The sequence below is a fragment of the Abrus precatorius genome, unplaced genomic scaffold, assembly GCF_003935025.1.
Source record: "Abrus precatorius isolate BTA unplaced genomic scaffold, Abrus_2018 Scaffold4, whole genome shotgun sequence".
NCBI lineage: Eukaryota > Viridiplantae > Streptophyta > Magnoliopsida > Fabales > Fabaceae > Abrus > Abrus precatorius.
Window position 1 is genome coordinate 10,272,786 of NW_020874384.1, and position 25,728 is coordinate 10,298,513.

The following is a 25,728-nucleotide window of genomic DNA, read 5'->3' on the forward strand; positions in this document are numbered from 1 at the left end:
CTATCACACTTTCATAATCACAAAATACATACAATGTTTTAAGATGGAACAAAATTCTTCTTACCTTGATGAGATGATTTGTGAAGAGTTTTGTGGAAGATATCGTTCAAAGGACCAAGTTCTTCCTATTTATTATAAGGTAGAACACTTTTAAGAAAGAAGAAAATAAAGAATAGAAGTAAGGTTTGAAGATTGAGCTCCAAGGAACTTACTTAAAATCGAGTAGAATATATGTTCGAGCTCGAATTTAAAGATAGTTCAGAGTTCAAGAGAGTTTTCTCTAGAAAAAAGAAGAGAAAGTTTTGAAATAGGGAGATTCCTTAAATACACATTTTGCCCATAACTTCTCGCCTAGGCGAGGACTCTAGCTTGAGCAAGATACATTCTTGTCTGGACGAGAATACCAAATAGAAATTTTTACACAGGTTTCTGATAATCTCATCTGGGCAAGATGCTTTCTCGCTTGAGTGAGATCTCATCCAGAGAACTCCGCATTTTCCCTCTGCCTTATAGCCTAAACGAGAGGATAATTGAGACAATATTATCTATTCTTGTATGGACGAGAGTTATCTCACACTGAATGAAAATACTCTAGAGCAAGTGGTCTAGAAAATCTAGTTTCACTTAAGTGAGATCTCCTACAATTTTCAAAATTTTAAAATTTTCTTTCAAAAATGTCCTACAGTTGACGAGTAGGAAAATAATTTAAATAAATTAGGTATTGAATTTTAATAAAACTTTTTTAAAAAAACTTATCATAAATGATACTATTTTATTGGAAGTAAAAATATAATTAAACTTCACTGGTAAATTTCTTATAAATTGTGTATATATTATTAAATTAAAATTTATTTAAATAAATTTTAAAATATATTTAATAATTATTTTTAAACTTTTTAATTTTAAATAATAAATTTAATTTATATTTAATAATTTTTACTATTTCAATAAATAAAATGAAATTAAAGAGATATAAATTTTAAAATTATATTTTAAAAGTGCATTGTATATAAAATTTAAATTAAGATCAAAGTAAAAAAAAAAGAAATAAGCATTATTTAATATATACTTTAAGAGTGCATTGTATATTTTTAAAAAATTAATATTTATAATTCCTTTAATATTTTAAAAATTAAAAAATATTTATATTATTTTTAAAGGAACTGTTAATTCTACTACTTATTAATTTAAAATTAATAATAATAATTGTTTCATGATATATCTGAGAAAGTAAAAATTATCTATTCAAAAACATTCTTACTTAGAATAATTTTTGAAATATTAAAAATTAAAAGTATAAATAAAAATTAAAAATCTAATTGACAGGTTGCAAATGCAATTCCCCTCTTCCCGGACAGGTTTAATATATAATTGTAGTTATATATTCGACAACCCGACCCAAAATGTAGATTTTTGTCTGAGCAGACCCTTCCTTGGTGTCTCGTTTTTGTTTTGAGTTTTGTTTTTCCCCCTATTATCTCTGTTAAACTAATATTATTAGTGTGCAACAAGTGTATTGTTTCTCTCTTCATTGTGCAATGGATTTGATGTTTCCACTGAAACCCCAGAGGGTTATTCTGAAGGCACCCTCTTCATCTCTCTTCTTTCCTCTTCCTCTGAGGTTTCACTCTTTTCGCCCCCTCTCCGCTTTCAAGAATGCCAATATTCAATGCGAGCTTGAAAACAAACTCAATGGTTCTCTTTCGGGAGACTTTGACCCTCGCTTCCTCGACAGGGTATGCCACCGCTTCTTTTGCTTTTCTGGGTTTTGATTTCACAAAGGTGTCACTTTTCTTTTGAAGTGAATTTTTCATTTGTACGCTTGTTGACACTTTGTCTTCTGCTAAAGTTATGATTAATGCTGCTTTTGTTTTTATTTATTTCCTCAAAGAAAGAAGAAAAAAATTGTTCCTATGTATTAAAATATTAAGATAGTATTAGTTACTATTCTTTTATTGATATCATTTTGTCTATATAAAATATTTATATCGAGTCAAGAATCAAAAGAAGACTCGCTGATACAAAGTAAAATTAGTAAATTGAATAATTAGTTAATACAAAATGATTGGATTCCTTAGTCGTGGAATTTTATTTTGGGCAGATAAATAAGAACAAGGGTAATATCTCTTTGGGAAAATATAACTTTATATGTGGTAATGTTGCTTTAGTTAACTCTATATTGACATTGAACTAACAAAAATATAGGTTTTGATTTTGAAGGAAATTTCACAAAACTTTGAGAGCATGCTTGAATTTGTTTGGTTATTGATGGCTTTATATATACAGTTCTTAAAATTGCTGACTTGGCATGGCAATGTGGGTGTAGTAAGGAACTGTGGAAAACAATCAGTAAAAAGTGTTGTGACAAAGTTTTATTTGAATTTGGAGATGGAATTAACATTGACAGCTTAAGAAAGGCATGGTTTTATATACTGGTTTCGTGTGTTCCTTTTATTGTGAAGATAAGGGGAGAAGAGTATGCATCTGGAAATTCTCATATCCTTGCAGAAAATATTCCGACTTGTGAAATGTGTAGTGCATTTTATGATTCGTAATATAGTTCTTAAATCAGCCACATATACTAGGATCTCAAGTGGACAGACAAAAAAAGCCCTAATACACTTTTTAACCTTTTTTACAGCCCCATAATAAAAGAGTGAATTCTATAATGTCTAGAAGGATTTTCAGCTATAAATTCATGCTTATCAAGAATTGTTGGTAAAGAGATCTGGTACTCAAAGAATGATGTGGAACTATATGTGCACAATGTTTGTATGATATTTTATCAGTTCTATGTATGTATGTTATCATGTATTCTATCTATCTTCTGGATAGTTAGAATGATATTCAAAATTTCACCATATCATCTTTTCTTTCTTCCCCTGATTATTAATATTCATGGAATATAGTGTTTTATTTATTAGCCTATTAGGCTCATTTAACATGCCAACTATTTTGATGAATATATAATGTCTGCCACATGGTGCATAAATCAGTAGTTTACTAGTAAGGTTTCACATGAGTAATACATTATTGTTATGATATGTTGCTAACTAAAAGTGTTTTCAATCTGACAATGAAATTTTCATTCTAGCAAAAAGCATTGGAAGCAGCGATGAATGATATAAACAACTCTTTTGGAAAGGGTAGTGTTACAAGATTGGGCAGTGCTGGTGGAGCTTTGGTGTATGTATCTTCATATTCTCTGTCATCTGTCTGACTAATGTTCCTCACCCATGTGTATTAAACTTTTGAAAAACATCAATTTGTGCTCTGTCACTATTTTCTGTGATTTAGATCAGATGACATATACAGTTTTTCTTATCATCTTGAATGTTGCAGTGAAACTTTCCCAAGTGGGTGTTTGACATTGGACTGTGCTTTAGGTGGTGGTCTTCCTAAAGGAAGAATTGTAGAGGTATTTTCTGTGTACTTCATGTTGTCGTTCATTTCTTTTTGTGTCTGCAAGATATAAAATGCTGGAATGCATTTGACCATTTGTTATGAAGTCTATAAGCATTTTTCTCTTGTTGAACGTCTCACATCGACTATAGATATAATTAAATAAGAGATTATAAAGGCTAAAATAATTCTCACCTTACGAGCTTTTGGAGTTGAGTTAGCTTAAAACTCAAATTCAAAAGCTATAAATGATTATAATCTATTCTTCATTGCATAATGAATTAGCCAAAAGTTTTTCTTTATTAGGAGTTCTAACCTTGGATGGGAAATATTATCCCATCCCCAATATCCATCCCTTAGGTACCTTAGTTTGGAGGCTTAAACTTGAATTTTGGATCAAAACTGCTACTAGAATACAATTTCTCCCTCCCCGGTCTACTTGTCCCTGATTTTCATTTCTATTTCTCTCCATTTATATGTTTATCTTTGTTGAGAAAATAGAATGAGAAGCATAGAATGTATCCGTGTGTTGACTACACAATGGGGCATATATTTATAATAGGGATTATTGACATAGAATATATAGTTATGGAGTTATTGTAATTACAAAGATACTAATTTCACTATTTACAGCATTACTATAATAATTTCGACACTTCCCCTCAAGCATGGACATATAAATCATATGCATCAAGTTTGTTACGTATATAACTAATTTGATGACCTTTTAAAGACTTAGTATAGACATTTGTCAGTTAATCATGAGAATTCACAAAGTTAGTAGTGATATCTCTAGATGAAATATTCTCTCTAATGAAGTGACAGTCTATCTCAATATGTTTAGTCCTCTTATGGAAAATTGGATTTGATGCAATATGTAATGTTGTTTGATTATTACAAACAAGTGTCACTTATCTAACTTCCCCAAATCTCAATTCTTTGACTAATTGTTTAAGTCAAATAAGTTCACAAGTGGCTAAAACCATGGCTCGATATTTTGCTTTTGCACTAGACCTTCCAACTACACTTTGCTTCTTGCTTTTCCAGGAAACTAGATTTCAACCAATAAAGATGCAATAGCAAGATGTAGACCTCCTATCACTAGGTGATCCTACCCAATTTGCATTTGAATATCCCATAACTTAAGTATGTTCTTTGTCTTCATATAAGAGACCTTTTCTTGGAGCTCCTTTAATATATTTCAGAATGCAGATTATTGCATCCCAATGTTCATCACTAGAGTTAAGGAATTGACTCACCACACTGGCAACAAAAGAGATGTCTGGGTGAGTAACTGTTAGATAATTTAATTTTCCAACAAGTCTTCTATACCTTTCTGGATCTGAAAGTGACTCTCCCTAACTTGGCAAAAGTTTGGTATTAGGATCTATAGGAGTATCAATAGGTTTGACCCCATCACTCTTGTTTCCTCTAGGATATTCATTGCATACTTCCTTGGGGAAATCACAACACTACTCTTGGTTTGTGCCACCTCAATCCCCAAAAAGTATCGAAGTCTAGCTAGATCTTTTGTTTGAAAGTACTGACAAAGGCATTGCCTTACCTATTCAATGTCATGGTGATCACTTCCTGTAATGACAATGTCATCTACATATACAGTTAAGTAAATACAAAATGAGGTTGAATGACAATAAAAAGCAGAGTAATCTGCTTCACTTCGAGTCATGCCAAACTGCTGACCTAACATGCTAAATCTGCTAACCCATGTCCTTGGAGATTGTTTGAGACCATAAAATAATCTCTGAAAACAACTCCTGAAGTCTCCCCTTGAGCAACAAATCCAGAAGGTTGCTCCATAGACTTCTTCAAGATCATCATGAAGGAAAACATTTTTTATGTCAAGCTTTAAAAGAGGCCAGTGACAGATAGCAGGCATACATATGAGGAGTTAGACATATGTCATTTTGGTGACAAGAGAGAAAGTGTCACTGTAGTCCAAATCAAATATCTGTGTATAACCTTTGGCTACCAAACAAGCCTTAAGGCGATCAATTTTACCATCAAGACTAGTGTTGTTAAATGGCGGCCATGGCGGCGGCGCCATGGTGGAATTCGGTGGCGGTTTTTAACCCTGCCGTTACAGTGTTACCATTTTATGGCGTTTTTCAATGGCAGCGCCATGGTGGTCGTTACATCCATGGCGGTAACGGCGGCCATGGCGGAAAATGTAGAAAAATGGCATTTTGTGGGAAAAATTGAGTTGGGCCACTGATTGGACCTGCTCCAAAACGAAAATCTGTGAGCCCAAACCCTAAATCACATATTTTCTTCCTTTCTTCATGGCTGCTGTGCCGTTGTGGAGCGGCGGTCCGCCATGTGATGCTTGCTGTAAAGTATTTCTTCGTAGAGGTTAAGCCCTAATTGTAGTGTCATGGTGTGGGTGTGCACTTTTGAAGTGTAATGGAGAAAGAGAGCAAAATTCCAATCTTGCCCTTGCTTTATGTATTTTAGGGTTTTTTAAGGGCAAAATAGACTTTTTTCACTTAAAATTTTTACATTCTCTTCTCAAGCAGTAAATTTTCTGAAGGGTAAAATATTTAGGGTTCTCTGCACTTTTTTTCTTCCTTCTTCTCTAAAGCTAACTTCTCCATCTCCTTCATCATTTTCGCTGGAGAAGACATCCTTTCCGGCTGTTTTCTGGCAACTGTGAGTGGAAGGCCCTATTTTCCGACGTCCGTTTTCCATTTTACTTCTCTGAGCTTTGTCCCTCTCTCTTAGTTTTTCCCTCTTCTTTTTTTTTTTCAGTTCTTATTTTCCCCCTCCCATTCTGTTTTACTCCCCCATTTTTTTTCGTTTTTTCTTATTATTTTGTTTTCTTGATTCTATTTTTCTGTTTTCACTTCCAAGTTTCCTTCTCCATATTTATTTTAATTCTCTACTTTTCTGTTGTTATAACTTCAGCTTTTTTTCACTATTGTACAACCATTTTATTCTTTTTTTCTCAAAACCTTCCTTCTTTTATATGTACTTAGTTTTCTAGTTTTATATCACATTTTGCAATATATATATATATATATATGATCACCATTATTCTGCCATAACTTTATGGCAGTTTTTTTGCTTTCCGCCATGACCCACCTACAATCAACAAGAGACTTCCTTGGAAGAAGAGGAACAAGATCCCAAGTACCACTATTCTGAAGAGCACACATTTCATCAATCATTATTTGTTTCCAACCACAATGAGAGCGCATCACGTGTATACTAAGGAATAGAAATAGAGGACAGGGAAGACAAACAAGTATAATTGGAAGAGGACAAATGATGGTAAGTTAAAGAAACATAATGAGCAAAAGGATTATGACAAAGAGCAATGGAAAATTTATTCTCAGGAGACAAGCTTGGAGGAGAGAGGTTGAGTGGCATTAGAAGCAAGTTAGAGGTAGGATCAATAGACACTGGTGGTACAGAGAGGGGCTAGTGACAGTGATACACTTGTAAAAGATGCAAAGAAGGTGGTTCTATAGAAGCATGAGATGGTTGATGGAAGATAGTGGAAAGGAACAGAAGCTAGAGGAGAGGAAGAAGTAGACTCAGCCGCAAATAGGAGGACTGGTGTAAAGTAAGGAACAAACTGAAAGAAAGGGACATCAATTGAAATTAAATAACAACGAAGAGCGGGAGAGTAACACTTCTAACCTTTCTGAGACCTAGTGTAACCTCGAAAAACACATTTGTGAGAACGTGGTAAGAGTTTATCAAGGCCAGGACTAAAGGTCATGAACAACAGGCTGACCCAAAGACTCGAAGTGGTAACAAGTGACGGGTTTGGTAAGGGTATAAGATAGAGTGAGGGATTTGGTTTTGAAGAACCGTGGATGGCATTCTATTAATAAAATAACACGCAGTAAGAACATCATCTCAAAAGCGATTAGGATCCTGATTATGACACAATAGAGTACAAGCAATTTCAATAAAATGTCTATTTTTCCATTCAATAACCCCATTTTGTTGTGAAGTTTGAGGACAAGAGGTCTAATGAGGAATACCGTTTGAAGTCATAAAATTTTGAAATTGATTGGATAACTACTCATGAGCATTATCACTTTGTAAACTATAAATTGGAATACCAAATTGAGTTTTAATTTCAAAAAAGAAAGTTGTAAAAGTAGAAAATAACTCAGAAAGATCTTTCATTAAAAATAACCAAGTACATCTAGACTCTAGAGTAATCATCAATAAAGGTAACAAAATATTTTGATCCTAAAGTAGATACAATATGACTTGAATCCCACACATCAATGCGAACTAAAGAAAAGCGAGAAGTTGAACGACGATTGACACGACTAGTAAAAGAACTACAAGTATGTTTTCTTAATTGACACTACTCACATGACAAAGTAGATAAGTTAGAAAGACTTGGTACTAATTGTTTTAACTTGGTTAAATTGAGATTTCCTAACTGAGCATGAATGAGAAAAGGTGAATCAACTGCCAAATTAGCATGAGCAAAAGTATTTAACTGATAGAGGTCATGAGACTCACATCCGGTGCCAATCATCCTTCCCAAACTCTGGTTTTGTAGGAAAACAGGATTTTTAGTGAAAGAGATGATAGAGTGAGACGAACATGATCAATAGAGAGGGAGGGGAAAGGGTGGACAGTACCAATACCCTGAGATTGTGTTTGAGATCCATTAACCATTGTGACAGAGGATAAGTAATTAGATGTAGATATAGTGGAAAAAAATTATCTATTACCAGTGATGTGGTCAGTGGCCCCAAACTTAAGGACCCATGGGCCAAGGGAGGAAGAGTGAGAGACACCAACAATAGAGTTACCCGTGTGCACAACAGAAGCAATGGGACTAGAGGCTTGACGCTCCTCAAACCATTGAAGAAAGTCATTGTATGTGGGTGAAGGAGCAGATGCTTGTAGTACGGTCAAAGGTTCAGAGTCAAAAGGTGTGGATCATACAACATTTGCTACTCTTGGAGGGAGACCATGTAAGGCAAAACACTGGTCAATTGTGTGGCCTTCCTTGTGACGATGGTCACACTTAAAGAAAGAGCAAGATTTTCTTGGTTTGTGAGAATGAGCATGATCCTCTACCTTAGTGATCACTACCGTGTAAGAGTAAGGTAGAGGAGTCTAGCAAAGTAGAGGCAGGAGATATATTCATGGAAGTAGATGGAGGTTTAGCTAGTACCCGTAACAAGGTGGACCATGTAGAATTTATAGTGAGTCCAATAGGCGACCCCAAAATTTGATTGTGAATAACAAAATACTCTACAGGCAAACCATACAAAGCAAGTAGCATAAAAAGTTGTCGACGATTTTCACGATCCTTACTTATTGAGGTAGCAAGAGTCAAGACTTCATCAAGTCATGCAGAATGCTGGTCACTCTACCCAAATATTCAGTCATGAAGCCATCAAATCGTTGAGGAGCAAAAACATTCATGAGATTTTGACAAACCCCATAATGGCGCCGAGTGTCATTGGCATGCAAGTCTTTAGCCTGTGTCCAAACAGACTCACACATCTCATGAGGGTGAAAAATTTGCTTCAAAGAAGGGTGAATTGTGGATTTGATGACCCTACACAGCTGAGCAGCAATTTTACTCCATTTAGGTTGTTCAGCAGGATTCATGGAGTCCTCCTTAGTAGTGAGATGATCAACATAACCTTGACCCTTGAGCCAAAGTTTGATGTGGGAGGCCCATGTGGCATAATTACTTCCATCCAGCTTTTCCATGGAAAGAGGGGCAGCCACGTAGTTGTTGATTCGGAGGGGCAGAGGCAGCCATGGTGCAGTGTGAACAGTACCAGACAAGGCAAGAGATACAAAAAAAAAACAGGGACCCACAACTGGATCCAAAAATAAAGGGTAGTTTGGGGTACAGCAGGTTGAGGTGATGCCAATGAAACAAGCAGTGGCTGGAAACAGTGCTGGATGAGCTGCCATGTGCTGGCGGTGGTGCAGCAAGGAGAGAGAAAACATGGAAAAGAAGACATGTGTGAGGGTGTGTGAGACCTGCAGTTGGTGTGAAACTTAGGGGATAGGCTGAACGGAGCAGGGCGAACCAGATCCAAGGGTGGTGGTCGTTGAAATTTGCCGGAGAAGATGCCGGAATAGTATGCACAGAAATTGCCGAAAACTGAATGCGAAGGACAGTTTTCGTAAAAAAAATTTCACCACCAAGCAGTGGGCCCACTGGGGAATCGTGAATTAGGATTATCCTATGTTAGGCTTTGATACCCTGTTGAGAAAAGAGAATGAGAAACATAGGATGAATGTGTGTTGACTACACAGCAGAAAATATATTTATAATAGGGATTATTGACATAGAATATACAGTTACGGAGTTGCCGTAATTACAAAGATACTAATTTCTTTGTTTACAGTATTACTATAATTACATAATTCCAACAATCTTCACTGATTTTGCCTTTCTTTTTGTGGTTCCAACCTTTTTTTATGTCAGTTTGTATATTTGTGCTTCAGCTATATTGGAGTCTGTTAAAATAGTTTGTGGGACTTTTGATACTAACCTCAGGAGAAAATTGATATAAGCATTAAAATGCCCTAACTCTTCCAAGCTTTACTTTGCACTTTGTTGTAGAATTGTTGGTTCTTCTATGTTTTACCCCTCTTAACTTATTTGCTCTGTCATGGGCAAGTTGACACTATCTGCTATATCTATTTCCAGATATTTGGACCAGAAAGCAGTGGGAAGACTACCTTGGCTCTTCATGCTATTGCAGAAGTGCAGGTAATTCATCTATCTGGAGTTTTCCCAGTCATAAATTTCTGATCACAAAGATTGACTTAATCTAAACATGTTTTTTGGGATCAATGTGCACTTCTGTTGTGATCTGCAGAAATTAGGAGGCAATGCAATGCTTGTTGATGCGGAGCATGCATTTGATCCTGCATATTCTAAAGCATTAGGAGTGGATGTAGAAAATTTGATTGTGTGCCAACCTGATCATGGGGAGATGGCTCTTGAGAGTAATATATTTGCCTTTAATGTGGTTGGGTTGGAATGGATTAGATCATTTTATCAGTTTCCATATTGGATATTGCAATAGCAAGGTGCTGTTTGGTGTCTATGCATTGACTGAGCTTTCCATATTATAGTTGCAGACCGTATGTGTAGATCTGGTGCCATAGATCTCATTTGTGTGGACTCTGTCTCGGCTCTCACTCCACGAGCTGAAATTGAAGTAAACAATTACTTTGATTGATTTAGGTACTTTTGTTTTGTAATTTAAGTGATTGCATTTCTTTCTAACTAATTTTTTTCACATATTCATAGGGGGAAATTGGAATGCAGCAAATAGGATTGCAAGCTCGTCTTATGAGCCAAGCTTTGCGTAAGATGTCTGGAAACGCCTCTAAAGCTGGTTGTACACTTATATTTTTGAATCAAATAAGATATAAGGTACTTTTCAATTTGATTAGTCTAACTACTTTTTGGTAGACTGCATAACAAAAAGTGCTGTAAATTTCAACTGCTTACTTTTGAGTTTTAATCATATATGTGTTCTGTCAAATCTCTAGCTTTTGTTAAAGTTATTTATGTTTTTATTTACTTCTGTAGATTGGTGTCTATTATGGAAATCCAGAAGTGACTAGTGGTGGAATTGCATTGAAGTTCTTTGCGTCACTTCGGCTAGAAGTTCGTCCTATAGGGAAGATTAAGTCTGTAAGCACAATATCGCTGTCATATCATGCATAATGTTGTATATCATCTTAAACCTTGCTATTGTCCATTTGCCTGTCTACCTAAAAATATCAGCAGTTTTTACATGCAAAGAATTACTTGTTACTGATATAATCTTTTAACTATAGTGTCAAAATTGGTTGACATGAAGCACTACTACTCTGCATTTTCATTTTCTTTTAGGCAAAAGCAGATGAAGAAATTGGCCTTAAAGTACGCGTGAGAGTGCAAAAGAGCAAGGTAAATTGTAAACGACAATATTTATATATTTTGAAATTTTCCACTTCAAAAAAATTCTAATTTTTGTAATGCTGCTTAACATAATCACTTGAAACTTGACATTTATTAAACAATTTTGACTCTGTCCTGTCACTTATCTGTCTCTCTGTTTCTTGGTTGAATTTATTCTAGTTTTAATGTCATGCTCTATACTGAAAACTGGATAGCAGAGAGACAAATTTAACATATATGATGATATATTGATAATTTAAATTCCATTTCATCAAATCAATGTATGTGGCTAGAATTTCTACAATTATTTTGGTTTGAGAAAACTGGATAGCCACCTTTTTTTTTGGTTTCCTGTTTTCAAAGATTTCTATAGGAAGCAATAAAAACATCGAAAATGTTGTTTTCACTGTTTCATGAACAAGTTTTTAAATATAAGAAACAGTGAAAATAAAGTGACTTTTCTGTAATTATTTGTGAAAGTAAGAAATGAAAGCACAACGCAAACAAACCTTAACATTTAGGGAATTCACCCGATGTTTGGGCTCATGGACTCATTCAACTATAGTGAGAGTTTGTTACGTTATAGGCAAACTCAGAGCTAGCTCACAATATCAGAAGAACAATTTATGAGAGTTGTTCTTTAACATTTTACTTTAGCCTGTATGACCAAAAGGTTAAGAGTTTTCACATTTCATTCCAATTCTTCATTGTTAAAACACATTGGGTCACAACTCACAAGTTAAAATTAGTTTTCTGCCTTGCTCATGCTACAGGGCCCTTGAATGGGCACTGTGCTAGAGAAATAAAAATCAGCTATGTGCACAATTTAAACATTAGGGTTTGGTGTTAATACTGATAATGTTAGTTAATTTCAGAGAGGAAAAGATAAAACTGTATTCTATCTTCTATGTAATCTTGGATTGTTCTCTCTAATTTGAAATTTCGTAACAACTATTTTATGTTTGATTGGAACCATAGTAGTCAATCCAAGATAGCGGCACGGAGTGGTTGACCTATAGCGGGATAGCAGTAATTCTGAAGACAATCAAAACAAAAATGGAAAATAGATCAAAGAGTGGTCAATCATCAGAAAAATGCTCTAATGCAAATGGTCTAGCCAGAAAATGTTATACTATCATCAGAAGATGTCTACATCTTGTCGAAAATAGCTTGGGTTTCATTGGAGATGAAGAAGGCAACCGAAAAATGTCTTTGCTCATTTTAGAAATAAGTTGAGTTTCGCTGATGATGAAGAAGACGACCAAAACTTGGCCAAAAATAGTAACTTGCACCAAAGAGTGACGCCAGAGATGGAGGACGAAGCAAGAGAACGAGAGATGGAGGTAGGGTTTGATCTTGACTTGCGAAGATAGAGAAGCACAAAGCATTGCGATATAAAAGGGGGGCAAAATCCCAATATTTCCCCCCTTAAAAGGCATTCCAACTTTCATAAAGGGAGGGCTAACTTGCCCATTTGCCCTGTTTGACATAGTGGCCATGAGTGGCTGTGATTTTCCCTCTCATGGCCACAAATCGTGGCATGACAGCCACTACATTGAACCATGACGTGATGGCCCCAAAATCGCAGCAAGGATTCGCTTCTCTCCGCTCCTATGCGATCGTGCCCGCTATTGCTGTTATTGACTACTATGATTGGAACATGAGTGGTGACATCAAAAAATGTGTTGTCTTTCATTTGAGTATTGTTTTCTTTTCTTTGAAAAACATTCAAGAATGACTCTTATCCTTTCTAGGGCTACTTCGTTGACTTTGTCCTTTTTTTCTCTTCACTTGAGGCTTACTGTAAATCCATTCTTGACCTCCCTATTCTCAAGGTTGTTTGTAATTTAAGCACGAGCATTTTAATTGTACTGCATTCTTCAGGTGGACTAAACTGGTAATAAAATTCTTAAGGCTGTCTCCTGTGATGCATCTAACATTATTTGCTTTAGTTAGTGGGTGGAGAATTTTGCTGAACTGAAATTTCTCTTTGTTGGAATCGTTGAAATTATAGAGGATTTAAGAGGAGAGATACTAGATTTGTAATCATAATTAAATCAAATAAACAAACAAGTTTAAGCTTTTATGAAGGTGATTTAATTTATAGAGATTTATGAAAAGTGGAATCTATTCTTGGTTTGGTTTCAATTATAAAAAACACTATTTTAAAAGATAGTTATAATTTCAGCCTTTTTTGTCAAAAGCTGCTCAAAATACAAAATAATCAGAAATTTGATTGCTTTTCAAAAGCTTAAACGATTACACAAGATTTTTTTAAAGTGACTTTTGAAGAAAAGTTGATGTTAATTATTGTCTTATTGTTATATTTACCATATCCATATTTTAATAATTGTAATTAGCATGTGCTCTATTTGAGGGATTCAGTTACTGTATTTTATATTTCACTGATTCTCTTGTACCCTAGCTTGATTATAAATAATACCCTTGTGTTTACTCATTGACACTTATAGTTGTGGGATAAGGCTTGGTTGTTGTTGTCGTTATTGCGTGTACTCATTGACACACGACATCCACTCATACTCTACCTCTCTTTCTTATAATTGAAATGAATGAGCTCAAAATATGAAAATCATTCCTAAGAGATCAACTAAGATATTCTAATGATACCAACAAGATGTCATTAGGTGTTTTTTGGATGACCTAACACTCCCTCAAGCTAAAGCACACTAAAAGCTTGTTACAAATTATTAAACACACTAAATTGAAAAACTGTGTTTTGTGACAAGTGACAGTGTTTGAGTCTAGAGACAGGGCTAGACTCGAGTGTTTGGGATTGGAGATGGGGTAAGATTGCATTTGGGATAATAGGAGACAACTGATGAGGCCTGATTGTATCTGAGCCAAACTGCGTTTGAGATAACATATGTAAGTGATAGCGAATACAAGTTGAATCTTCACTAATGAAAAGAAAAGTCAATACATGATCATCCGTGGTTCACAGTCAGATTGATTGTCTGCAGGAAAGGGTACTATTTGATCATTCTCAATCTCACCCTTGATACCATGTTGAAAACACATCAATGGAGAGAATCAGACAATTATGTTTGAGGCAGGGTGTCATCAGATTTATCACATCAGGGTGAGTGGAGAAGATGATGGCTGCAAAAATGACTTAACAGTTCCACCGAAGAGAGAAACCAGTCGAACTCCAACAAATTGTGTGTGGAGGTGCATGAGTTTCAGCAACTACACAACATCAAAACTTTGTTGATCTGCGCATGTCAGAGTTGATGGCTGCAGTTGCAAGGTAAAGGTTCACAAACAAAGATAGATTTGGCACCCACTGTTGCAGGAGAAAGAGAAGTTACATTGTTCTAGAGCTTATAGTGGCTAGAACTTGTGCTAAGTCAAGGGGAAGAAAAGAATCATGGAGATAATAACATTGTTACCGTAGAGTTCCAATGTTTACCGAACTTGAGCAATAGCAAAGGGGTAGGGTATGAAGGATGGTACCACTCCGATATGTTGTTAAATGGATTAAGGTCGAGGAGGAGGAAAAATATATAAAAGACTGAATAATATGTTTCATTTATATTAGTGATACAAATATAAAGCATTAACCCCTATTTATACTCATTTAGACTGCTAATCCTAATCCTAATAAAATCAAATAAGGATGTGAATTAGGATTTATAATTAAATATGGCAATCACTCCTGTGAAATCATCATCTAATGTGGTTCTAATTACTCTAAAGATAATTTTTTATATTTTATTTGCACTGACTTGATGTTCTGGTGGTCCTTAATAACTTGTTTTAGGTATCAAGGCCATACAAACTAGCGGAATTTGAAATTATATTTGGAGAGGGAGTCAGTAAGCTGGTGAGTCTTACTGCATAAAAGTGTTTATACACATTAGTGTATATCATTATTTTGATTCTGCCTTTTGAATGCAGGGATGCATTCTAGATTGTGCAGAAATGATGGATATTGTCTCAAAGAAGGGCTCTTGGTATAGCTATGGAGATCATCGGTACTGTCTCAACTTCTTTCTGAAGCTTAGTACTTATTTGTCATCTCTTTCATTATTCTGTGTATATAGGGACATATTAAGTGAGAAACTTGACTATTGTGAGAGATGAGAACACATAATAATAACTGTTGGATTAAACACAATGGGTCAGACTAGTTTAATTAAAACAGAATCAGGTGACATTTTTTCTCTGCCCCACCTGAATTCCCCGAGACTGGGTGCTGCACCAGGTTTCAGTTGTGGTTATGGTTCACAACTCTCCAATTCATATTGCTTCATTATCCTTTGACATTACAGGTGTTTTACATACTGTCGTTGCCCTCTTCTACTCTGTCACACTCTTGGATAAAATGGTAGTGACTAAAAGGAAATGAAAATTTCTCATGATTAGCAGCCATGAGATGGATAGAAGGAATCGAAAAATGGAGTCTTGAATTACTTTGATAAATTTCCACCTAAGAAGCTCAAGATTGTAGTAATTTCATGCTTACCACTGTACTAGTTCACAAATAGTTTTAGGCTTCTATAACCGTTATTGTTTGACCAGAAAGCATCCAGCAGTGGTAGTAAAACTGGGAAAATGGTGAAGCCACCAAACATGGTCATAATCATTTTCATAGCCACCTAGCAAGCATTGTTATCAGTATCACATGAATCATATCGCAATTCGATATGATATGGAGCAGCAGCAATATGAGTCCATGAATTGTCCATATTGCATCTGAAGCGTACAAATTGCACCATGAATAGTAGTTCTGTGACTGAATCATGCGATTCTATCCAAGCACATAATATTGGAGAAAAGAAGCCCCATTTTGTTTTCTTTTCTATGCCTCCTCCAATAGCAGATATGTTGTCACCTTACCTCTGCTTCAGCACACTATTTTTTGCTTCTACTCTGTCCCCCACTATTGGTGCAGTTCAATGGTCCCTTGCTTCTGTTGACTCCAAAATGCTAACATATATATGTTTTGTTATGTTTCATGTTAAAATGCTCCTAAATTTGTGGTTTTTAGTTTTTGAGCATGAATATGTACTTTTATATGTCTTGTTAGCTATATATGCTATTTTTAATTATCGATCATGAGTCTTTCGATTCATGATATGGTTCGAATCACAATTCGGAAAATAGGCCTTCTGATTCACAATCTGAATCTGAGTTTGATAACCTTGCTAGCAACTGTTTATTGCACTTGTTTGTGTGGAGAAGAGGAATGGTATTCTAGGTTGAGAGGGAGAATTCTAACATGATTTTGTTTAAATTAAAACTAATCTTTCTTGTGGTTAAATTACTCTGTAGGTCCCTGAACTCTGAGAAGTTATGAATACATCCATATACTTTAAAAGTTTGTATAGGGCCTTGAAGTTAGAGAATTTGTTTTTGACCAAGCTCATTGGCGTCATTTGATCCATGTAGCAGACTTTACCTAATGCGATAAAGCTTGATGGTGGTTGTTGTAATTAGGTCCTTGAACCTTCAAATCAATTTTAATTGGATCTTTGGCCACATTTTCATTAGGGTTCTGTTAAATGTAGGGAACTAACTACAAATGGTTTTTGTAATTACAAATGGGAAATTGGAAAGAAAGTTAATTATTTTGTGAAACAAGAATAAATTTGGTTTGTCAACTGGGGCATTAAACAGCATTAAGTTTCTATTTAATGCACTTGGATATTTTCTGTAAATAGGTTTCTTATACAGTTATTCTGTTTTCTGTTCTATTTGGCCCATTTTAGGTAGTTAATTACTGCCATATATTCTTTCATTATCTTAGGATGCATATTTCCGTTTTTAGTTGAAACATTTATTGTATTTCCTTCTATTAAAGAGGAATCCCTGTATAGTTTTGAATTGAATCAATAGAATTCAACTTTGTTTTTCGTCATTGTCTTCTTTTTTGTCCGTTTACTGTCTTTCCCATTCTCTATCCAAATGGTTGGTGGGTTGTCTTGATACGTGAGTTTGCATGGCTTAACATTGACCATTAAATTTGTGTCGTATAACAGGTTGGGACAGGGAAGGGACAAAGCACTGCAGTACTTGAAGGAGAACACACATCTTGTAGAAGAAATTGAAAAGGTTGGATGATCTGAATCTGCTATATGCTCTTGATAATTTGGAAAATTTTAATTTAATCAAAAAGCAGTTGAAAATAATATGCCAAAATGGCATAGTACAACAAAAAAGGAAATAGGAGAGATTCCTATGACGATATCAGCATAATAAAATGTTGATTCCTTAATTTACAAAATATTTACAAATAATTTAGCTAAGTATTTACACTAATAAACTCAAATCAATAATGTTTATTGGCAAATTATAATAGATATTTACTAATTTTAACACCCTTTCAAGCTGGCTTAAAGATATCTGCTATGGATAGTGTTGACTGTTGATATTAATGTAAATAAATAGGTTAATACTGTAAAAGGGTAACTATGTAATTAGTGTGATTCTAGATAACTGTAACATGTATTTATTACAATGTTATCAATGGTAAATGGCGAGTCATGGCAGAAAGACAAAAAGCTGCCATAAAGTTATGGCAGATCAAAAAAATATATAAAAAGTATTATAGGTTGTTAAGATGAGAGAAAACAAAAAGGCATGAGCAGAATTCTGTGTGTTTCAACTACACCACAGGATGTATATTTATATTAATAACGGTGATAGTAATCATAGTTACAAAATTAAAGACAAATATACGGTTACCTAATTACTATAAATTACATAGATACTGTTACCTAATTAACACTCTCTCAAGCTGGAGCATATGAATCATATACACTAAGCTTATCACATATGTAATTAATACGAGGATCCATTACAGACTTCGTGAATACATCTGTCAGTTGATCATTTGAATTGACAAAACTGGTGACAATAACTCTGGATAAAATCTTTTCACAAAGGAAGTGACAATCAATCTCAATATGCTTCGTTTGTTCGTAAGAGACTGGATTCGAGGCAATGTGTAAGGCTGTGTGGTTATCACAAATGAGTGTCACTTGAATATCTTCTCCAAATCTCAATTCTTTAAGTAGTTGTTTCAGCCATATAAGTTCACATGTGACTGGAGCCATGCCTCGATATTTTGCCTCTGCACTAGAGAGAAACCACATTTTGCTTCTTGCTTTTCCAAGAAATTAGATTACCTCCAATCAAAACACAATAGCTAGAAATGGACCTCCTATCATGAGAGCTTGCATAACTTGCATAAGAATATTCAACAATCTTATCATGACCCTTATCCTCGTATAGGAGACCTTTTCCTAGGACACCTTTGATATACTTTAAGATGCGAATCAATGCATCCCAATATCTTTTACTGGAAGTGTTGAGGAACTAACTTACCACACTAACAGCAAAAGAGATGTCGGGTCGAATAACCGTGAGGTAATTTAGTTTATCAATTAATCTTCTATACTTTTTTGGGTCAACAAGAGGCTCTTCCTAACTTGATTAAAGTTTAGAATTAGGATCCTACCACAGATTTGGCCCCCATCAAACCTGTTTCTTCTAATATATCCAATGTATACTTCCTTTAGAAAAATACAATACCATGCTTAGATTATGTCACCTCTATTCCCAAGAAATATCAAAAATTTTCACTGTCTTTGGTCTGAAAATGGTGACATAAGTGGTTTTTCAACTATGTTATGCCATGATGGTCACTGCCAATGATAACAATATTATCCACATACACAACCAAGTAAATGCATCTTGTGGCTGAGTGGTGATAAAGGACTTAGTGATCAACTTCACTTTGAATCATCCCAAACTGTTGAACAACAATGCTGAATTTATCAAACCAAGCTCTTGGAGATTGTTTAAGACCATACAAGGATTTTCAAAGACGACAAACTAATTTTGAAGACTCCCCCTGAGCAACAAAACCAGGAGATTGCTCCATATAAACTTTCTCAACAAAGTCGTTATGAAGGAATGCATTCTTGATGTCAAGTTGATGAAGGTTCCAGTGGAAGATGGTGGCCATGGACAAGATCAAACGCACATAAGTCATTTTAGCGACTGGATAGAATGTGTCACCATAATCCAAGCCAAAGATCTAAGTATATCTTTTTGCCACAAGACGAGCTTTAAGGCAATCCACTTGACCATCAGGACCCACTTTGACAGTGTATATCCACTTGCAATGAACAACAAATCTACCTAAAGGAAGAGGAACAAGGTCCCAAGTTCCATTGCTGTGAAGTGCACACATTTCATCAAGCATTGCTTGATGCCATGGCGGTAATGGCAGCAAGGGCAAAAAATGTCAAATTTTGAGGGAAAAAAATGAAATGGGCCTCTAATCCAACCCGATTGAAAGTGATGCGAGATACTTGTTGTAGTGAAGTGTTTCTTCCATTGTAGAGGTTGAGCCCTAATTGTAGACAAGTTCTGGGTGTGAGTGTGGATTTTTGAATGGTGATGGAGAAAGGGAGAAAAAGTCTGATTTTGCCCCTGATAGTGTCGTTTAGGGCTTTTTTTTAGGGCTAAATGAACTTTTTGTCCCACTTAAAAATTTTTCCTTCTCTTCTTGAGTAAGTGGTACATACACATGTTCTCTCTCTTGCTCTGTTTTTCTTCTTCTCTAATGCCAACTTCTTCTTCACCATTTCCTCCAGAGAAGACATTTTTTCCACTGTTTTTCGGCAACTTCGAGTGGAGGGCCCTGTTTTTCAGCATCTATTTTCCATTTTGCTTCTCTGTGCTCTGTTTTTCTGCCTCATACAGTGTTCTATTTGTCACGCTCTTTGCGTCTATTTTGCTTCTTCTGGTGCTGTGTTTTTCTTCTTCAAACAATGCTCGGTTTCTCACTCAGTCTGCATCTTCAGTTTCCCTCTTTTTTTTAGTTTTTCCCTCCCCTATTCTTTTTTTTTTTAATTCTGTTTTTCCCTCTCCCATTCTGTTTTACTCCGCTAATTTTTTCGGTTTTCCTTATTATTCTATTTTCTTGATTCTACTTTTCTGTTTTAACTTCCAAGTTTCCTTCTCCATTATTATATTTTTACTCTTTGTTTTTCTGTTATTACTTCAGCTCCTTTTCTCTATTTTACTTCTATTTAATTCTTTTTTTGTTATTGTTCATCCTCTTCCTTCTCTTTCTATTCATGATGTCCTTTATGTCTCTGGGACTCCCTTTAATTTATTGTCCATTAGTCAACTTACCTAGTCTCTTGATTGTGTCATTTCTTTTACCAAAAATTTTGTTTCCTTGTAGGATCGGAGTACAGGGAGGACGATTGGCTCCAGATGTAAGTCCCATGGCCTCTATCAGCTCAACATGTCTTCTTTTGTTGGTTCAGCAACAACATTTCCACTTCTGATTTATGCTCGGTTAGGACATCCAGGTCTTGATAAGTTGAAACAGTTATATCCTAGTCTTTCTAAGTTAGATCTTTGTCTTGTGAATCATGTCAATTAGGAAAGCATATTCGTAATTCTTTTTTTAGTCACATTATGAGTTGGGCTTCATCCCCATTTGTTTTAGTTCATTCAAATGTTTGGGGTCCAAGTTGTATTTCCTCTATATTAGGGTATAGATATTTTGTTAATTTTGTTATTTTTAGAAACGATTTTTCTCACTATAATTAGTTATATTTAATGAAAGAACGTTCAGAGTTATTTTTAATTTTTCAATTCTTTATTCATGAAATCAAAAATCAATTTGGTATCCCTATTGCTTTACCATGTGATAATGCGCATGATTATCTGTCTACTCCATTTCAGACCTTTATGATGTCTCATGGTGTGTTGCATCAAACATCTTGGCCTCATACCCTCCTCCAATAGAATGGGGTTGTAGGACGCAAAAATAGTCATCTTGTTGAGACTACCCAAACTCTTCTCCTTAGGTACCCACGATCTCAAAAAAGGCATAAGTGTTGTTCTCCTACTCTTTGCAAGTATTTCATCTTGGCTGATATTACTTTTTTTTCATTCCATTCCATTCTTTGGACCTAGAGCATCTACATTTGAGTCTTCTCCTGCTACGACTCCACTCGTTTTAGTCCTTTTTTGTCCTCCAGAGGAGTCTCCATCCCCTCCAGACCCATCTCCTCCACCTTTGCAGGTCTATCAGCATCATATCCATTCTGTATTGCCACCACCTAGCGCTAGCAACACCATGGACTCACCTTCAAAGCCAACTCTTTCGCCTTATCCTCTGGTCCTGCCTCCTAAACTGACATTCCCATTACTCTTCGAAAAGGTGTACGTTTTACTTGTAATCCTTCTTCTCATTATATTACTTTGAATTATCATCTTCTTTCTCCTTATTATTCTTGTCTTTTTTCTTTGTCCTTTGTTTCTATTTCTAAGAGTGCAGATGATGCATTTGCTCATCCAAGATGGCAACAAGATATGTTAGATGAGATGTGTGCATTACAGAACACTGAAATTTGGGACCTCGTTCCTTTACCACTAAGGAAGTTAGTTATTGATTGTCGATGGGTGTATACAGTAAAGGTTGGTCCATTCGGCAAGGTTGACCGACTTAAGGCTCGTCTCGTTGCCAAAGGCTATACTCAAATCTTCGGGTTGGATTATGGTGACACTTTTTCTCCCATGGCCAAAATGCTTTTTGTGTGACTATTCCTATCTATTGTTGCCATCCGTTATTGACCTCTCTATCAGTTGGATATCAAGAATGCTTTTTTACATAGTGATATGTTCAAGGAGGTCTACACGAAGCAACCTCTTTGCTTTGTTGCTCATTGGGAGTCTTCTAGTCCTGGATGTTGACTGCGAAAATCTTTATGGCTTCAAGCAGTCACTCAAAGCATGGTTCAGCAGGTTTAGTACTATGATTTAACAATTTGGCATGATTCGGAGTAAGGCTAACCATTATGTTTTCTATTGTCACTCACCTACTGGTTGCATTTACCTGGTTATGTTGATAAAATTGTCATCACGGGTAGTGATCATCTTGGCATCGCATAGGTGAAGCAGCATCTCTTTAAACATTTTTAGACAAAGAATCTTGGCAAACAAATATTTCTTGGGAATAGAAGTAGCATGGTCCAAAAATGGAATTATCATATCCCAAAGGAAGTATATAATGGATATTCTAGAAGAAATAGGAATGTTAGTCGATACTTATGGATCCCAATGTCAAGCTCCTGCCAAATCAGGAGGAGCCTCTTTTAGATCGTAAAAGGTACAGGCGATTAGTAGGGAAGTTGAACTGTTACCTATCCACATATCTCATTCATAGTCAGTGTAGTAAGTCAATTCTTCAACTCTCTATGTAAGGAACATTGGGATGCAGTGACTCGCATTATTCGATGCATCAAAGGAGCTCTAAGAAAGGATCTTTTGTATGAAGATAAAGGACACACTCAAGTCGTGGGGTATTTGGATGCAGATTGGGCAAGATCTCCCATTGAAAGGTCTACTTTTGGGTTCTATATATTTGTTGGAGATAACCTTGTCTTTTGAAAAAGTAAGAAGTAGAATGTTGTAGCTAGGTCCAGTGTGGAGGCAGAGTATCGAGCTATGGCAAACAGTTGCTTCAGGAACTATAGTTTGGAAAAGTTATACATATGTCACTTATATGTGATAACCAAGTCGCCATGTATATTGTCTCAAATCCAGTATTTCATGAGAAGACAAAGCACATTGAAATTGATTGTTAGTTTGTCAAAAAGAAAGTCATGTCCGGAAAAATATCTATTAATTTTGTCAATTTCCATGATCAACTAAAAGATATATTTACTAAGTCACTAAGAGGTCTTTAAATTAACTGCATATATAACAAGCTTAGTGCATATGACCTATATGCTCCAGCTTGAGGAGGAGTGTTAGAATTTGTTAAAATCTTGTAAATATAGTAATTATATGTTCTGTAATTATGTACTTTTCCTTATAGAATTTAATAGCTCTGGTATGACCAAAACACACGGATTCATTCCAATATCTCTTGGCTTTTCTCCTCTCAACACTAATGATTAACCGACACATATCTTCACTTGAGAGGGCCTCCATATCAGATATCTATGTAACAAGCATGGTACATGTGATTTATATGCTTGTGCTTGAGGAGAAGGAGAAGTGCTAAATTTAATGTAAATAGTAATATGTAAATAGGGTAATTTATGTAATTATTGTAATTATAGATAACTGTATATCATGTATTTATTATGACTTATTATAAATAGATAGCTCCATCATATATTCCAAACACAGTAATCATAAGCTTTCTCTTTTCTCTTTCTCAGTAGACAGCTTACCAACTATATTATCAAAATGGCTTTTGAATAAGCATTTAGTAAGAACATATGCTATTTGAACCTGTTTCCAGATCTGGATGTTTGTTTGGGTTATTGGATATTGATGGTTGGTATTCTTGTTTTCAATGATAGTCGTTGATAGGTGACCCCTGTAGTGGAATTTGTGTGCTTGGGAGATATGTAGTTAATTACTTGGGGCTGGGATAGTTAAGAGAAATATAGGAAACAGCCTACAAAGAATTGAAGGGATTGAGAGGTAGGGATGGCAAAACGGGCCAGCCCACCCCAGCTTGTCAAAAGTTTGTCCAAAAATGGGTTAGTCTAAACTCGCTCCTTTTAAAAATGAGCTTAATTTTCTAATCTGGCCTGTTTAAGAGTGGGCCAAAAACCAAAAAATAAAAAATGTTGGTGGGCCATTAAATTAATGGGCCAGCCCAATGAAAATTAACAAAAAAATAAAAAAATTACGATAAATAATAAAAAATATTTTAAAATATTTTATATTAATAAAAATTAATATTTAATTAATAAATAATTATTTTTAAAATTTTAAAAATAAAAAATGGGCCCGATGGGGCCAGCCCAGCCTGCTAATTTGGTGGGTTAAGTGGGCTGACCCATTGGACCAAGCCCATTTTGACAACCCTATTGAGAGGGAAGTATTATCTTGATATTTGAGAGGAAATTCAGATTGTTGTGGCAGACTCTAAGCCTCTCAAAAGTCCTGGGAAATCATTTGTACTCTTTTCTATTAATAGAAACTTTTTTTCTATAATTGTGATCCAGTTTTGATCAATCATTAATTCATTATCGAAATATTTGGTGAGAGCAGATATCCATAAGGTCCCACTTTCTATTATTGCTAGTGCAAGGGTGATAATGTTTGAAATTACAGATTGGTCTCAGATATTACCAAATCTTGTCCTAAAACTTGACTTTGTTTTGTGGTTTATTATGGGTGTTTATATTTTTCTCCTCTTACTATATACTAAAGTATCTGTTATGTTTATGTTGCCTAGCATTGGTTTCATGGTGTATTTAATACTTGGTTTTAGATTAAACTAATCATGGAGACAGATTATCTAAATAATTAGTTTACTTAGTGTTAATTTTGTAAGCATTATTTGAATCAACAAACTTGCAATATGTGATGCCACATCCACATCTAGGAAGAGAATGTAGCTTAAGTTTATGTATTACACAGGTAAAAATTGATGCAGAAATTTTGAGATTCACACGTCCTCCTGTATTCTTCTGTTAGGAAATATTTAAAGCCTTTAGTCGGTGAGGCTGTTAGTAGGTTGCCACATGTTGCTAGCTGGGTTGATCAAAGTCTGTTAAGTGTTAATTGTGTCAGTTTTGCTATAAATGACAACTCTGATGTTAGATTGGGTTATCTTGTAATTCATTCATTAAATTCTTGTAATCTTCTCTTCATCTTAATAAAGCAATTTCGGAACCTTTCATTGTATGGTTTTCTATTCTTCATCAAGTTCTTCGAGTCTCACATTCCTAGAACTAGAAAATTTTATAACATCTTCAAGATAAGTGTGATGGTATTCTATCAATCATGACAAAAAAAAAGAATTATTTTGCAGGTAGTTCGGTCATCATTGATTGAGGGAACTAGCCAATCAAGCCTTGCATACATGAAGAGTAACCCAGTGCTCCATCAAGATGAAGATATATTTGAGGAAAGTCGATGATGAGAGAATTGTTTGGGTGATAAAGTTAGAGAAGTTGGGAAATTCTTTCTTTACGGAAAATGGAAGAAATGGATTTAGCTATGTTGATTGGACCAATTATTGCCTCATTCATCCTGTTCCATTGGTAAATGTCAAGGAAAGTGATGGCATGAGATATACAGAAAAGTGTAAAAACTGTAACTTAAACGTTTGCGAAGGAATATTAAATAAGTAGCAGATTTTGTTTTCATTTTTTCCTGGTGCGTGCATTTTGTTTTCTATTTGAGTCTTTGATATTGTCAGTGTTAGACATTTTAATCTTTTAAATTTTAAAATGTTTTCAATGGTCTTGACATTCATCTTTGTATATCAATCTAGTCCTGCCTATTTCTCATTAAGAAATAGTAACGAAATGTCACATTAAATGACATATGATTGATTGTGTGACAAAATAGCATTATATGATATATAATTTTCTTTCATTCTC

The 25,728-nt window shown here is 35.1% G+C and overlaps 1 protein-coding gene across 2 annotated transcripts; it reads left to right on the top strand.

The window, feature by feature from the left end:
- Positions 1-1,396: 1,396 nt before the first annotated feature.
- LOC113864370 (DNA repair protein recA homolog 1, chloroplastic) lies at positions 1,397-25,728 on the top strand. Of its 2 annotated transcripts, XM_027497994.1 has the most exons (13): positions 1,397-1,736; positions 3,095-3,186; positions 3,343-3,418; positions 10,076-10,138; positions 10,248-10,377; positions 10,507-10,592; positions 10,685-10,810; positions 10,970-11,074; positions 11,276-11,332; positions 15,105-15,167; positions 15,242-15,318; positions 17,326-17,398; positions 25,155-25,728. In XM_027497994.1, the coding sequence occupies exons 1-13, from the start codon at positions 1,539-1,541 to the stop codon at positions 25,260-25,262; spliced, it is 1,254 nt and encodes a 417-aa protein (XP_027353795.1). In that variant the 5' UTR covers positions 1,397-1,538; the 3' UTR covers positions 25,263-25,728. The 2 variants fall into 2 exon arrangements, with proteins under 2 accessions (XP_027353795.1, XP_027353796.1); XM_027497995.1 differs by lacking the exon at positions 15,105-15,167 and having other exon boundaries at positions 1,515-1,736; positions 25,155-25,455.